Source organism: Lagenorhynchus albirostris, chromosome 7 (assembly GCF_949774975.1).
Source record: "Lagenorhynchus albirostris chromosome 7, mLagAlb1.1, whole genome shotgun sequence".
Lineage (NCBI taxonomy): Eukaryota > Metazoa > Chordata > Mammalia > Artiodactyla > Delphinidae > Lagenorhynchus > Lagenorhynchus albirostris.
The window spans coordinates 95,891,117-95,905,855 of NC_083101.1; the positions used below are offsets into that span (position 1 = coordinate 95,891,117).

At 39.2% G+C, this 14,739-nt stretch overlaps 1 protein-coding gene across 2 annotated transcripts in view; it reads left to right on the forward strand.

Moving 5' to 3' along the window:
- Positions 1–1,920: 1,920 nt before the first annotated feature.
- The window catches only part of LOC132523003 (contactin-associated protein-like 3), a 187,138-nt gene continuing 174,319 nt past the window's right edge, over positions 1,921–14,739 (forward strand). For both annotated transcript variants that reach the window (XM_060153572.1, XM_060153573.1), the window contains exon 1: positions 1,921–2,071. In XM_060153572.1, the coding sequence (XP_060009555.1) occupies positions 1,987–2,071 (85 nt within the window). In that variant the 5' untranslated portion in view covers positions 1,921–1,986. The remainder of the gene's footprint in view (positions 2,072–14,739) is intronic.

Here is a 14,739-nt window from a genome sequence, read left to right on the forward strand (position 1 = left end):
AACTTTTCTGTTTCAGAGACCTGAGGGCCGGTGAGAAGGGGTTTCAGAGCTCAGGTGACCTGGCTTCCAAGTCTGTCTTGCTTTGTGACACATCCATTAAACTCTCTGAGGTTAGTCTATCTATCCATTAAATGGGCATAGTAACACCAAAGGAATGCTGTGACCATTTATTTAGTTTATACACACACACACACACACACACACACACACACACAAGCACACACACACAGACTGTTGTATAGGCTTTAAAAAATATTAGACACTTAATGTAAATCATTAATTTATTTTTGCTTTAAAAATTAGAAATAAAATATTCAGTTTCTGGGACATGTATTAGGCACTGGGAAAATGTCTAACTAATAAATGAAGGTCACTCTACCACTTGTGGCTTTTTTCAAGGTTCTAAATGCACCCTCTGAGCAAGCTTTGCTCAGTGTTTCCCAGGACTGCTGATTGATGGGGTGGGTGGGAAGAGTTCCTGATTCCCAGGGGCCCTGAGTAGGAGTGGAGAAAGCTGGAACGTTGGGATCAGAATCTATATATTTGGGTCAAATTCTACTTGTAAATTCTGTGGCCTTGCCAAGCTATTTACGTTTTCTATTCCTGTTTTTGTTTTTTACCCAGGTTGCAGAATAGAAATAATAAAAACACCTTTTCTGCTTTGTTCTCAGGCGTATAATGCCCTGCTCAAGGTTAAAGTTACTTTCATATTCTGATCACTTTGGATGGTGCAAGAATGCCTGGACCCTGTTCCTAAGTCTCAGCACATTTGTCATGAGTCTGGTCACAGTTTTAGGAGAGTATTGATCCTAGTGATGCCATGCTCATACCTCCTTCATTTACATCTGCTGGCAGCCTCTTTAGGAAGTAGAGGAGGCCACGTGACTTACCTCAAGGTCATGGATCTTGAAATCCTTCTTCCTCCATGGGCCATCAGGCCTCTATCTGTATACTCTGAAACAATTTATCTATCCATTTATCTATTTATTTAAGATGACTTTTATATTCCATCATTTTTCAATATGAACTTTTAGGTAATTGTATTAAAGAATTTGAATGGAAAGGAATACACATACAGTATATAGAAGTTGATTCAAAACTCTTCATTCTTCAATTAAATGTATTCAATTTACCTACTTAACATAAGGTCACTTCCGTGATGATATTTGGAGTAAGATTCCTTCTCCCAGTATGCCAGTTTTTAGTTTTATATATCTGCTGACCACAATTCTCAAATCTCCAAGTAGGAATATACATAATAAAATGCTGACATTATAGTAGATGTCGGGTCGGTGTTTTAATTAATTATTTTTTAATTTTATTTTTTTCCAGCTTTATTGAGATGTATTCTGACACATAACACTGTATATATAACCGTATATATTTCTAAATGATTACCATAATAAGGTTCTTTAGGTTTTTATTTTTAAATATGAATCATTAAATGAGTTGAGAAAACAAAAAGTCTTTTTTACAACAGTTCTCAGTACATGTAAATATTTTCCTCAAACCGGATTAGTTACTTGTCCTAACTTCTTTTCAACCAAAAAAAAAAAAAAAAACCTCACATTTTTCCTAGCATCAGTGAGCATCATCAGCGTGGTGAAGCTCGGTCTCAGACTGAAGTCCACTGAACTGCTCAGCTGTTCAGAGTGGGAAACCTGCAGGTGAAGGAGCTAGGACCGCGGATTCGGATTCGGAGCAAGCGCAGGTTGAAGACCTTCACCGACTTGACTCGCACTTCCTCCCGCCACCGCCAGGAGCGCCCGGGACGCGTGGAGCTCGCAGCGCGGCGGGAGCGGGTGGGGGTGGGGGTGGGGGTGTGGCTGCAGGCTGGGGCTCCCGCCCCGCCGGCTGCGCTGGTTCGCCGAGCCGGGAGGAGGGAGCGCTGGCAACCCTGAGCGGGAGGGAGCTTGCAGACCCCGGCTCAGAGCAGCTGTCTGGACGCCGTGGGTTTTGGGGTGGGGAGCCCCGGCGACCGTGAACATGGACCCCGCCGCGGGAGCCTGTCTCAGGATGCTCTTTCTTTTGTCTGCCCAGCCCTGGAGTACATTAGCAGCAGGGAATACTTGTGAGTACAGCAAATCTTTTAAAACTTACACTGACAACTTAGAATTCGTGTTTTTAAAAAAATAATTGAATTTTACAAATGGAATCACTGGCCTGTTTCTGAAAATGAGGCATTTAAAAAACATCGCAAAGTCCCAACGCTTGGATAGGATGGTTTACAATGGTTTTTTCACTTGTCAAGTCTGTAATACACAAAGCCTGTTTTAACTTGTCTGGAGCTGAATTTCGTCTGTGTGCTGTTGTTTTGAATATTCATTGAGAAAGCTCAAGTTCTAGTAAAACCTAAAATTAACATGAGAATATTGAGGCAGAGAGAGACCAGAGCGAGAACTGCAGGAGATGAGGAGAGAAGAGCATGCCAATATGTCATTTATTTCTTTTGACTATGAATTCATTTTGCAGGATTTATGTCAGAAAAGAAATCGCTGGCCGACCTGGCCGTGTCCTGCGTTAGCGTAGATGTTTGCAGTTGGCGCCCTGCGGAATCGGGTACCAAGAACTCGGGCGCTGCAGCGGCGGGCAGGCTCCGCAGCAGAGCCCAGGCGGCAAACCTGGATAGTCCCCAGAATTACGAGAAGGATAGACCCCTCAGAAGTAGAAGGCTTTTGCTTAAAGGAAAAACATAACCTGCCATTCAGGTTCATTTGCAAGTGCACATGCTTGTATATTGTGATGTGCTGTGTTTCTGATTTTGTTGGTTCAGTGAAAATGTATTAACCTCTCAGTTCTGGACTGGCAATATGAGTCTGATCTAAAGATGCTAGCCAGATTGATTCAGCGGACCTCAAGGCATTTTAATCTGGAAATCAGAAAAAGTTTTCGAAGTGTTATTCAGATTGAAATCTCCATCATAGGGCTTTTCTTTCCTTGAGGGATTTTAAGAAAGTCCCCTTAGTCCTACATCCACATCCCATCCCCCTCAAGAATTTTTTAAAAATCAGGTTGTAGGGAGTAAGGCAAGCTATTATGCATTTCAAGAAAGTGCTAGTAGGCATGTTAGAAACCGAACTTGTTGCTGGATATCCAGTTTTATCCGGGGGTGGGGTGGGCTGGGGAACTCTGCCCTTACCAGGAAGTTTGTGCTAAAGTGAAAAGGATTTTGTACAAATAGTTACCCTTCCAGCATTCATCCATATATGCCCCGAGGCTGTGATAAGTTTGTGTTGTCATCATGTAGTATCAGCTCATTTAATGCCATATTATAGGAGTCACTCCTGAAAATGAGCCTTAGTCTCCTTTAAGAAAATACTGCCCTGTGTTTCAGAATTTTAATTTAGCTTTGGGCACAATTTCCATGAATTAATTAAAATAGGGGCATTTACATGAAATCCTTAGGTCCTGCAGTAAAGCATTTATCACTTTGCTAAGAAATTAAAAATGACTAGTACTAAATGATTTGCTAGTATAAAAGAATTGTAGAATAATTTAACATAGTACACTGAGGTGCTATTAAAAAGTCACCAGAGGTCACTCTTACTTAAAGGAAACATGGCTTCAAAAATCCTTCCCTTAGAAGAAGAGCGCTGTGCTGCCTTTCTTGTCTCCTTAGTTGTGATTACAGGATATTGCAAGGTCAGTTATTTTGATATTTCTTTATTTTCTGTTTGTATTTTATTCCCTGAAATCCACAGAGGTATCATGTTCTTCATACTGAGCATCTTTTTTAAGAGTCACATGCTCTGAGGTGCTCGGTGTCTGAATATCCAGGCAGATATCCTTTTCTGAATTGGATATATCTCTAAGCTCAGTTTGTCTGGGTCTCTGGCTGACTCTTCAAATGTCAATGCTAGTTTTCACTTTTCAGCCTCTGTTTTATTTAGATGTGTTTAGTACTCATTAAAAGTTCAGTAAGTTAAAAGTACCTATGTAAATTTGCATGGCTAAGAACATTTTAGATACTACAGTTAGAGTCCTTGATCACCACAAAGATGGCTATTATAGTTGTTCAAGTGTCAAGTATATATTTAAATGTCTTTGCAGACTTAAAGCTTCATAGAGGCTACACAAGCTGTGTTTGATAATTGATGGCTAATATCATTTGACAGTATCCTTTGTAGCAGTAGAAGTAATGGTGAATGAATCTTATTATAGTATAGATTAGCTAATTTGACCAATTGGGTTTTTCCTTAACTCTCGAATATTTGGGAGGTGTTTGTTTGTATGTGTAGATGTATATACAAGCAAGGTATTTGAAATTTGTTACTACATAAATCAAGGTAGAGGGTTCTTTTAGTCCTGTCCCATCATTTGAGAAATTCTAAAGAGGAGTTTGCCAGCAGGATGGGATTTAGGCTACCAACAAGAAATCACGAACATCAGCATTTGCTCAAGTCTTTTGATTGCTAACCTTTTATTCCTAAGAAGTGTTTTAAGAACTCAAGTAATCTTGTCAGACAAGACTTTAAAACTAACAAAAATGAAATATTCTTAAGCCCTGATAAAATAATGAGAACTGTATGTAAATTTTTAAAAAGGTAAAGATCTTCTCCCCAAAAGGATACAGTGACATTTTTCCTCTATTTACAACTGGTTCTCAGTAGTAAATTAGTCAGACGGGGGGTCAACCTGGGTGAGGTTCTGGCATAAGACATACTTTCATACAGAACTTGGTTGAAACATTTGACATCTCAGAAATTATCCATGTTTTGACATGAATCTTTATAATTAATGGGAAATTTTAAGTCAGGAGGAGTCTACACAGGGCGAGGGTAATGTTTCTAAATAGCCAAAAACATGGGCTTTTTTTTTTCTCTTATTCTCTGTCTCTTTGAAGATAAAACAAGTTGAATGGATAGCATCCTCTAAAATATGGCCTAGGACCTGACATTTAAAAATTGTGCATCTCTACTTGGTCTGCCTTCTAGAACTCTTTGTATTTAGTCAAGATGAAAGTGTTATTCTAATGGAGTTATCCTCTTAAATGGAACGCAAGAGGAAAGTTAGAATACAGATTCCAAGTTAGAGTCCTGTTTTCCAGAAGTTGTTGTGCAGACAATGGTTGGTTTGCTCACTTCCTACCATGAGCCACAAGTGGAAGAGGGCAATAGCTCTCTGTTTTAGGATTATCCCTGTGAATCTACTATTTGTTTATGAACTTTCAGATCTTTTTGGGGGGAGGAAGAAGAGATATAATCTGAATAAGAAAATGTCAATATTTTGATTGCATATTTAGTGTTGTAAATCTGTCTCCTGGATCGCATGTCACTTTGAGGAGTAATGTTCACTCTTTCCTGATTAAGGAACAATACAATTGGAATTTACAGATGAATTATTTTCCCCATATAAGTAAAGTACAAGCTATAGCTAGTAGCTGCTGTCCTCCCTAACTCTACTCCCCAGTGAATAGAAAAAGGACTGAAGTCTCTGAAAAGGACTGAAGCCAGTGTTAGACATTTCAGCCGCTGTTGATGGTGATTATTTGATGTAAATGATGACATTTATAGACCCAGGGGTTCAATTTAGTGAGTGTTACACACTCATCCGCACCTTGTTAAATCTCAGTACTTGTAATTTTCTCTAGAAGTCTCCTTTTGTTTCCTTCCCCTGTCAAAAGTGCCCTTCTTGTTGTGAGAATAAAAGATGTATTTCTGGCCCACTACAGGTGGGGCACACAACTTGAATCACTGTTTTAGGAGTGGTAATCAGGATTTGTTTTTATCCAACAAGGTCTCTTCCCTGTTACGTCCTGCATATATATGAGAGGTCTCTGCCCTTGGTTGGGGGAGCAGATCAAGCCTGTTTTCTTGGCCAACATGAGAGACAAACATGTGATCTTCATGTAATACCTATTGCTTGATCTAGGCAAATATATTAGCACCTCAATTTGAAGATTTGTATCAGATCTGAATCCTTTCTTCACTGGAGCAATGGCTCCTTATGTGCTAAAGTGTTACTGTATCATCTTTAATGAAAGTTTATTAATATGATCCTCTAATAGATATTATCCACAATATTATTCTTTTAAAATAAAAATAACATATATAGTATAATAGTGAGACACTTGTTGTATAAATTATCCTAACCCAATAACATGATGAACCTTAAGAATTTGGTATAAAAATATATGCATTGCAGAATGGAGGAACTGAACATAATGCTACAACTGCTAAGAAGTATAAAATCGTGAGAATTGATTTAAGTGAATGTCTAATAGTGTGTTTATCACATGTCTCTTCTCAAGGATATTGTTTGTCAGAACTCCTGTCATTTCAATGGGCAGAGATTCTTTGTAATTATTTGCTAAGTGTCATCAACATATTCTATTGCTATGTGAGCACAGTCAATCTCAAGTAATGCCATGTGTGCTAAGACAATACAGTCCATAAAGAAGTTTTCACATTGGGTAATATGGACTAAAATCCTACTACTGTTTTAATTGGTGCAGGCTTCTTTTTGCCTCAATAGTGTGCTTAGTGGTTATCTAGAGTGAGTTGAATCCTCCAAGTTAATCAGGATTATCCCTGTGAATCTACTGTTTCTTTATGAATTTTCAGATCTTTGGGGAGGAAGAAGAGATATAATCTGAATAAGAAAATGTCAGTATTTTGGTTGATATTTAGATTGAATTATTTATGTCTGCCTATTTCTGAAAGGCATTAGACCATATGTAATATGTTCCTTGGTTTAGGGAGGGAGCCTATCAGAGGATGTGCCCCTGGAGCAGGTGAATGGGGAATCCATTCGTGATTCAGTGAAACATGTTGGGGAAAATGAGCATAGAATATAGAGAGAAGTATTTAGTAAGCACTGGAGCTTGGACTTTTTGGAAAGAGTCTTCAACAAACTGGTAAACGGACCGTGTTTTTTAAAAAAATCATATTTGAATAAACTTCCTAGAAACACAGAGGTCAGAATATTTTTGAAAACTTAGGGAAAACAACATTTTTTCTCCAAAAAAACTTACAAAGTCCATGTGACTATCAACACAGAGTGACAGGCAAGGCTAGAGCTGTGAGGGTCCTGAAGCTTATGCAACTGGGGGAGACTCTTTAAGCAAAAAAACAAACAAACAAAATGACCCTAAAGACACATTATCAGTGACCCTCCCACGCCTGAAAGCCTGTTCTGGGGAGAAGACTGGAGCTCAAGAATGTCTGCTCCTTTGAGTTGATTTGGAAAAAAAACCCCAAATCATTCAAAAGTACTAAATAAAGGACATATTCACTAACAAAAATCTCAATTAACTGAGGAAATTTGAATTTGAATTTTTCCCTTTAAATCAAAATCAGAATTTGAATATACAAGTATACTTATAAAAGTATAAAAGAGTTCAAACAATTTGGAATGAATAGATCCAGGGTTTACCTGCAATTCTAATTCTAATCCTGAAAAACAAATATGAAATCAACCTCTGGATCTTCTCCCCACTTACTTTTCAGAGCCTTTAAAGGCTTGGCTTCAACATACAAAGTTCTTCAGAGCAACTTCTAAAGTGTTCCCACTCCATCTGCCTACCTGGGGCCCGCTGCAGTGCTGATTGCTATAGGCTCTGTTGTATCATATTAATTAACTTTTAAAAACTGAATTATTTATGTCTACCTACTTCTGAGAGGCAGTAAACCATATGTAATATGTTCCTTCAAAATATCATACTTGTTTTTTCCAGTTTGAGCTCTATGGCATAAGGTTAAAATCTTTGTGCTAGTTAAAGTTATACACAACTTGTAAATACTGTAAAAACTAACACAAGATTGTAAATCAACTATACTCCAATGTAAAATAAAAAGTTAAAAAAAGAGAGGGTATGATAGAGTGACCTTTTGACATTATGCAGGAACATTGTTTAATAGGCCCACGATTGTTTAATTACCTAGAAGAATGCACCCATGTCTGATTTGGTCATTTACTATTTGATTGGAGTTTAGAGGCTGAAATTGATGATTTCTTTTTTTGTTTTTTCAGGGACATATGGTAACTACAAAGGTTTTATTGCCCTGTAGGACATTGATCAGTTTTTATGTAACCTAGCAAATCTCATTCTAACGTTCCTCCATAAATGCCTGTAAATTCCTAGTTTCTCAAAATGCGCTTTTACTGGATTAGTCATTAATGAGTTTATGATTCTCTGACGTGCATTTGTTCTATATTTGTAAGTGTTGTGTTTTTAACTTTCTGAAAATAATGCTCTGACATAGAGATTGCACATGTCTGGTAGGTGTATACATAACCTTGTGTGATAATACAGGTGCTTAGTTTGAGTGTTGCTTTACAATAAATTTCCTTTCTGGTTCATTAGAAACTTTACTTTTCAATAATAATATAGGGAGTCTGGCTAGCAATAAAAAATAAAAATATTCTCCTTAGTTTCCTGGTAGTGGGTATTTTCAATGTGCTGATTTGAAATAGTATTGAAACATAAAGTACTTGAAATTTTGAGTAGTTTAAAGTTAGAAACTATATAATTTTTTTTTAATATATGCCCATTTAGTGGACCAGTTTAAAAAAAAAACCTCCCTCCAAGGCTGTTAATCACAAATGAAAAACTGATATATTTTATCTAGGCTATGGCTTTTATTAAGTTTTTACTCGGTAGTACATCAGGAAAAGATACTCATGGAGGATGTGCTAGTTATAGCTAACTCATGGAGAGAAACTTAAAAAATGTTTGTTTTTTAAACTGGCAAATATGATACTTTTGGATGTGTCATTTTAGGGATATGGTAAATGGTGTATCAGATATTTAAATTTATGTGTTCCTAAGTTGTATCACCTGGGGTTCCATCTCTGGTCTTAGTGGCTGTCACCTGTGGAGAAGGAATTTTTATGCCACGTGTTCACTGGACCACTGTGGGAGGAAGGGGCTGGTGAACCTTGTTTGGAATCAGTGACAGTTTCGATAACCTCAGAAACCACTTAACGCTGTGGCGTAGACCTAGGGTCCCCACATGCTCCTTTCAGTAGCATCTCATTACTTGGGGTGTTCAAGACCCAACAGAGGGTTTCTCTGGAGCTTAGGAGCAAGCAGTGACATCGCTGCTTGGATGAATGCAGGAGTGACCTGCTGCCTTGAGACATAAGACCAGGTGCCACCTGCAGTTCTCAAGGTTGTAATTAGTTTTTATTTTAACGTTTATAAATCCTCAGGCAACCAAAGAGCTTGATAACGTTAAGCTAAATATACTCTTTCTCGGAGTGGTGAATTGGTGGGAGAAGTGGCAGAATGAACCCTGTGTGTGTACGTATGTTTGTGTGTCTTAAGGGAGGCTGGTTGGGTAGAGAGACCTGCTGAAGGAATTAAAAACCACTGTCAATAGTTGTAAGAGAGGCACAGATTGGATTAGGTGACAATCCAGTTATGTGGGATTGAGCTATTTCTTACTTGTTACCATGCAGAACGGATATTCTCCACTTTGGATTTCTGAGCATGTGAGCAATCAGGAAATACAAAGACATCTGCCCTGATCCAGTTGAAGCTATTACCTTCACGTGTCGGAGGTGTTTTGTGTTCTAGGATATTGGTATGCAGCCACCATTAGAACCAGCAGCACTTAACCTGCCTCTGAGGCCTTCCCAGGTCCTGGTTCCTGTTAATATAGTTCTAAGGAATGGCTGGTAGGATTTTGATTTAAAGGTGAGTAGATATAATAAAGGGAATCTGATTAGCATTAGAAAATAATTCAGTAATTTGATTCAGTTCAAGGAAAGTAATTTTAATATAAACTATTATGGAAGAAAATATTTTAAGAACTGTTAACTATTTTAATGTCTCAGATTTGGCTGATGTAAGAAAAATAATATGTTTCTATAGACATCTGTTCAAATATTTGGAGATTATCAAAATTAAGGATTTGTCATATAGCTTTACGTTTGCTGTGTCTTTGATGATTAGGAACTTGAGAATAAGGACATTGCTATACACTAAAAGTATAATAATACAACATAAAAAGAAAAAAATAGCTGTGTAATGTCATCAAGCTGGCTAGCTGCTGTGTGTCTGTGATTCTTAGGCTTCTCTGCAACGTTGTGTTAATTCATGGAAGTTTTCTTTTTTTAATTTATCAATTAATTTATTTATTTTTGGTCTTCATTGCGGCACTGAGGCTACGGGCTTTCTCTAGTTGTGGCCAGCGGGGTTACTCTTTGTTGTGGTGCGCGGGCTTCTTACTGAGGTGCCTTCTCTTGTTTCGGCGCACGGGCTCTAGGCACAAGGGCTTCAGTAGTTGTGGTGCGTGGGCTTAGTTGCTCCGCGGCATGTGGGATTTTCCGGGACCAGGGATCGAACCCGTGTTCCCTGCATTGGCAGGCGGACTCTTAACCATTACTCCACTAGGGAAGTCCTGATTCATGGAAGTTCTGATAAGCAAACCTGTGAGCCTTGACATTTCAGAGCACATCCTTTTCTATGGTGTGAACCATGCCCTCATTTCGAGGGGTTAAAAAAATTGGGAGACTGAAAGAGGATATGTTGAATAGAGTTTAGTTAAGGTATGTATAAGAGAGTTTAAGGGAGCAAACGCCAAATTACTCTTTGCTTTCTTAAAGTGACAAGAAACATTTCTGAAAAATACTTTTCCTGGCATAGAACACAGTAGAATTGACAGATCTCAGAGTCAATTACCTATTAGAGGTAAGTCGAATTATCTATTTTGAGCTATGGTACAAGGTTAACAAACATAATATTGATTTTCCAGATTATGAGAATAAATTTTGGGTCATAATTATTTACTATTCTTTTGTCATGATGAACTACTGATCTATTTTAAGAAACCTGAAAACCTGACCTTTGGGAGATTTGCATCGCTGATTTCACTTGTTCTTCTTCTAAGTGATAGGATTCATTTGTTGGAAGATAGGCTGCATATTTGCCTAGGAAAAGTTCCTTTTCCTCATGAATATTGCTGCAAGGTGAAACAGGAGTGGGAAGATACATCCTTCAGGCTATTGCGCATTTGAGCATGAAAAGGACATATGTTGTATCTTTTTTTTTTTGGGGGGGGGTACGTGGGCCTCTCACTGCTGTGGCCTCTCTCATTGTGGAGCACAGGCTCCGGACGCGCAGGCTCAGCGTCCATGGCTCACGGGCCCAGCCGCCCCGCGGCATGTGGGATCTTCCCGGACCGGGGCACGAACCCGCGTGCCCTGCATCGGCAGGCGGACTCTCAACCACTGCGCCACCAGGGAAGCCCCATATGTTGTATCTTAATCACGATCCCAGTTCCCTAAGGATGAGACTGGGTTACCCACCCTCCCAAGGCCTCCCTCCCAACCCCCAGCATCAACATTCCCAGAGCCGCCATGAGCATCTTCCTCCGTTTTCTTAGATGGAGGTGATGCCGAATGACTTTCTGGGTTGACTTAACGTGGATTTGGCCAGCCAAAGAGGTGTTCTTCCTCCTTCACTACTTCCTGTGGGATCCATCCCCCTGAGGTCTTCCACTGTTATTCCATTTCCCAGGTGTAAGAGGGACTGAAGTGGGAGGATGGCAGTGAGAATGAAAAAGTGACACTGCACACAAAGAACACTTTCAGGACTTAATGGTTGTTTGATTATATGTGGAGTAATAAGAAATGGGAGTGTGAAGGACTGGGGTATTGGCAAGTGACTTAAACAAAACTGGGAATTGTTGGTTCACATCATTTCATTTCAGGCAAGGTCAGATCCAGATGAGCCTGTGCCATCAGGATCCGCCTCTCTTCATCGTTCAGCTCTGTCTTCCCAGCGTCAGCTTGATGCTCAGGCAGGAATCTGCTTGGTAGCTCCATGTCCAAGGTCAACCTTCCTAGTCGCAGTGATAGAGAGAATGCTTTCCTCTATTTGGACTTTGGTCCTTATTACCCTGAAGCACTAAGTGTGTATTTATTTGTTTATTCCCTCAACTTGAGCTCCAAGAAAGCAGAGACTTCCTCTTTCTTTTTTTTTGTTATTCCTACTTCCTAATCCCCAGAGCACAGGGATGGTCCTGGAAGACAGTGGGTTCTCAATACATATTTGTTGGATAAGTAAAAAGGTGAATGATTCTTTCCCAAAACATCCAGCAAGATCCCCAGATCTGACTCTCACTGTTTTGTCTGTGTTGTGACTGCTCTTACCCAGCTACTGTGACAGGAAAGGGTGGCCCTCGTGATCAGTGGTGGAGCCAGGAAGTGATGGCAACTTGTTCCTTGACCAGATGCTTTGACCGCATCACTTTGACAAGAAAGCAAAATGCACAATCCATTTAGGTAATTAGTTTAACATCTGTTATGAAAAGCACTAGCTTTCAGGCTCCTATTGGCTTCATAGAACAGATGCTTGGTTACATATCTCCCTCCTTGATCGGATTTTAAACTTCCTGAAAACAGAATCACGCTTCTTTGTTCCTACAGTGCTTTGCTGATGGTACTCAGTAAGTACCAAATAAATGGAAAAATTAATATATTTTAAATATGCTACCTTGAAAGTATATAGAATATCTGCAGAATCCCCCTGTGTATTTTATAATCATTTTTTAGGTGGCCTAATAGAAATGAATTTTTATGTGACTATCCCTGAGCTCTCTACTAGCCAACTGATTTGTTCATGGAACGATCCATTGACTGATTTTGAGTGTTTTGTTTTCTTACAGTAGGAAAATGCCTGACATAATTTCTGACCCAAGGCTTTGATAAAAAGCATGGTGCCTGTTCTAAGAGTTGCTGGGAAGCCCTGAGGGAGAGCTTGAAAAGGCCAGGTGTCAGGGGAATTACCAAAGACCAACAAGCAGCAAAGTGGAGGCCTTCTGGCAGGTATTATTAGGCAAGATGACTGTATCTAGGGAGATCTTGATCAAGTCTGATCTCAGCAAGGCTCCATATTCAGGAGGAGCCTGAAACAGAGGTGCCTGGGGGCAGTGTGTAATTGGCATTCTCCCCAAGCCTGGTTCATAGTGTCTACCTGCTACTTGAAGCAGCATCTAATCCAGGTGGGAAAGGCTCACTGCGCATCAGGGCAGAGGGCTTGCAGGTGCACAGGTGGCCATTGCACTTCAGTGTAGGTGTCCAGTTGTCTCCTTGACACCCATGAGGCTAAATTCATTTGGGTCACAGCTGCCTCTGGGAGTGAGAACCATGGAGTCTGTGTCCAGTAACCTGCAACATCAAGTGGAAGCTCCCATTGTGCTTGCAGACTTGACCCCCTGGTCTAGGGTGAGGGATTTCTGAGTCTGTTTATGGCTGGCCATTATTGTCAACAAAACCTGTTATTATCTTTGAGAAGTTTTATGACTAGCTAGCTCAAAGGCATGACAAAATGCACATGCTATCACTTTAAGACTATCTCTATTTTCAAACAAAGATTGTTTGTATTTTCAGAATTACATAGAAGGGCACAGTGGAGGTATATAAATGAAGATGATTCCAGCAGCACTCCTTCAAACAGCATAAAACTATAAAATTCAACAAGATGTACTAACATAATGAGTCACACTTTCAGATAGGCAGTGGAGTGGAGTGGTTATGAAAGGAATGTTTGGATTAGGTTTCTGCTTCCACTGATTAATGCCGGCTGTGTGACCCTGGGTAATTTGCTTATCCTTTCTGTGTCTCAGTTTCCTTGTCTCCAAAAATATAAGTAATAATTATACCCCATCTCATAGACCTGTTATGAAGATTAAATTAATTAATATATATAAATAATGCCTGGAACATAGCAAGTCCTCAGTGAATTTTAGCCATTACTATTGCTCCTGTTAATCTCAAGTGTAAAATCAGAGATGTAACTTTGGTCCATGACTTTGGGTAGAATAATCAGATAAGCAATTTTAGGGAAAGACATTTATACTGGGTATTTCCATTATTCAAAGTATTATCACTAATACTGCAAGATTAAGACAATATTACAAAAGAAGAATATTTAAAGATAAGTTTATGTCATAGAATTAGAAACTCTAACAGAACATTGATATGTTTCAGCTTTCTGTAATATTATATCTCTCTAAACAATAAAGCTTTTCAGATTAAACTATTTGGATTAAATTGTCACTAGCAACTTTAACTTCTTTCAGTTTCATATATATATATATGTATATATATATATTAACGTCTTTATTGGAGTGTAATTGCTTAACAATGGTGTGTTAGCTTCTGCTTTATAACAAAGTGAATCAGTTATACATATATATATGTTCCCATATCTCTTCCCTCTTGTGTCACCCTCCCTCCCACCCTCCCTATCCCACTCCTCTAGGTGGTCACAAACCACCTAGCTGATCTCCCTGTGCTATGCGGCTGCTTCCCACTAGCAATCTATTTTACGTTTGGTAGTGTATATATGTCCATGCCACTCTCTCACTTTGTCACAGCTTACCCTTCCCCCTCCCCATATCCTCAAGTCCATTCTCTAGTAGGTCTGTGTCTTTATTCCCGTCTTACCGCTAGGTACTTCATGACCTTTTTTTTTTTTTCTTAGATTCCATATATATGTGTTAACATACGGTATTTGTTTTTCTCTTTCTGACTTACTTCACTCTGTATGACAGATTCTAGGTCCATCCACCTCACTACAAATAACTCAATTTCATTTCTTTTTATGGCTGAGTAATATTCCACTGTATATACGTGCCACATCTTCTTTATCCATTCATCCAATGATGGACACTTAGCTTGCTTCCATGTCCTGGCTACTGTAAATAGAGCTGCAATGAACATTGTGGTACATGACTCTTCTTGAATTATGGTTTTCTCAGGGTATATGCCCAGTAGTGGGATTTCTGG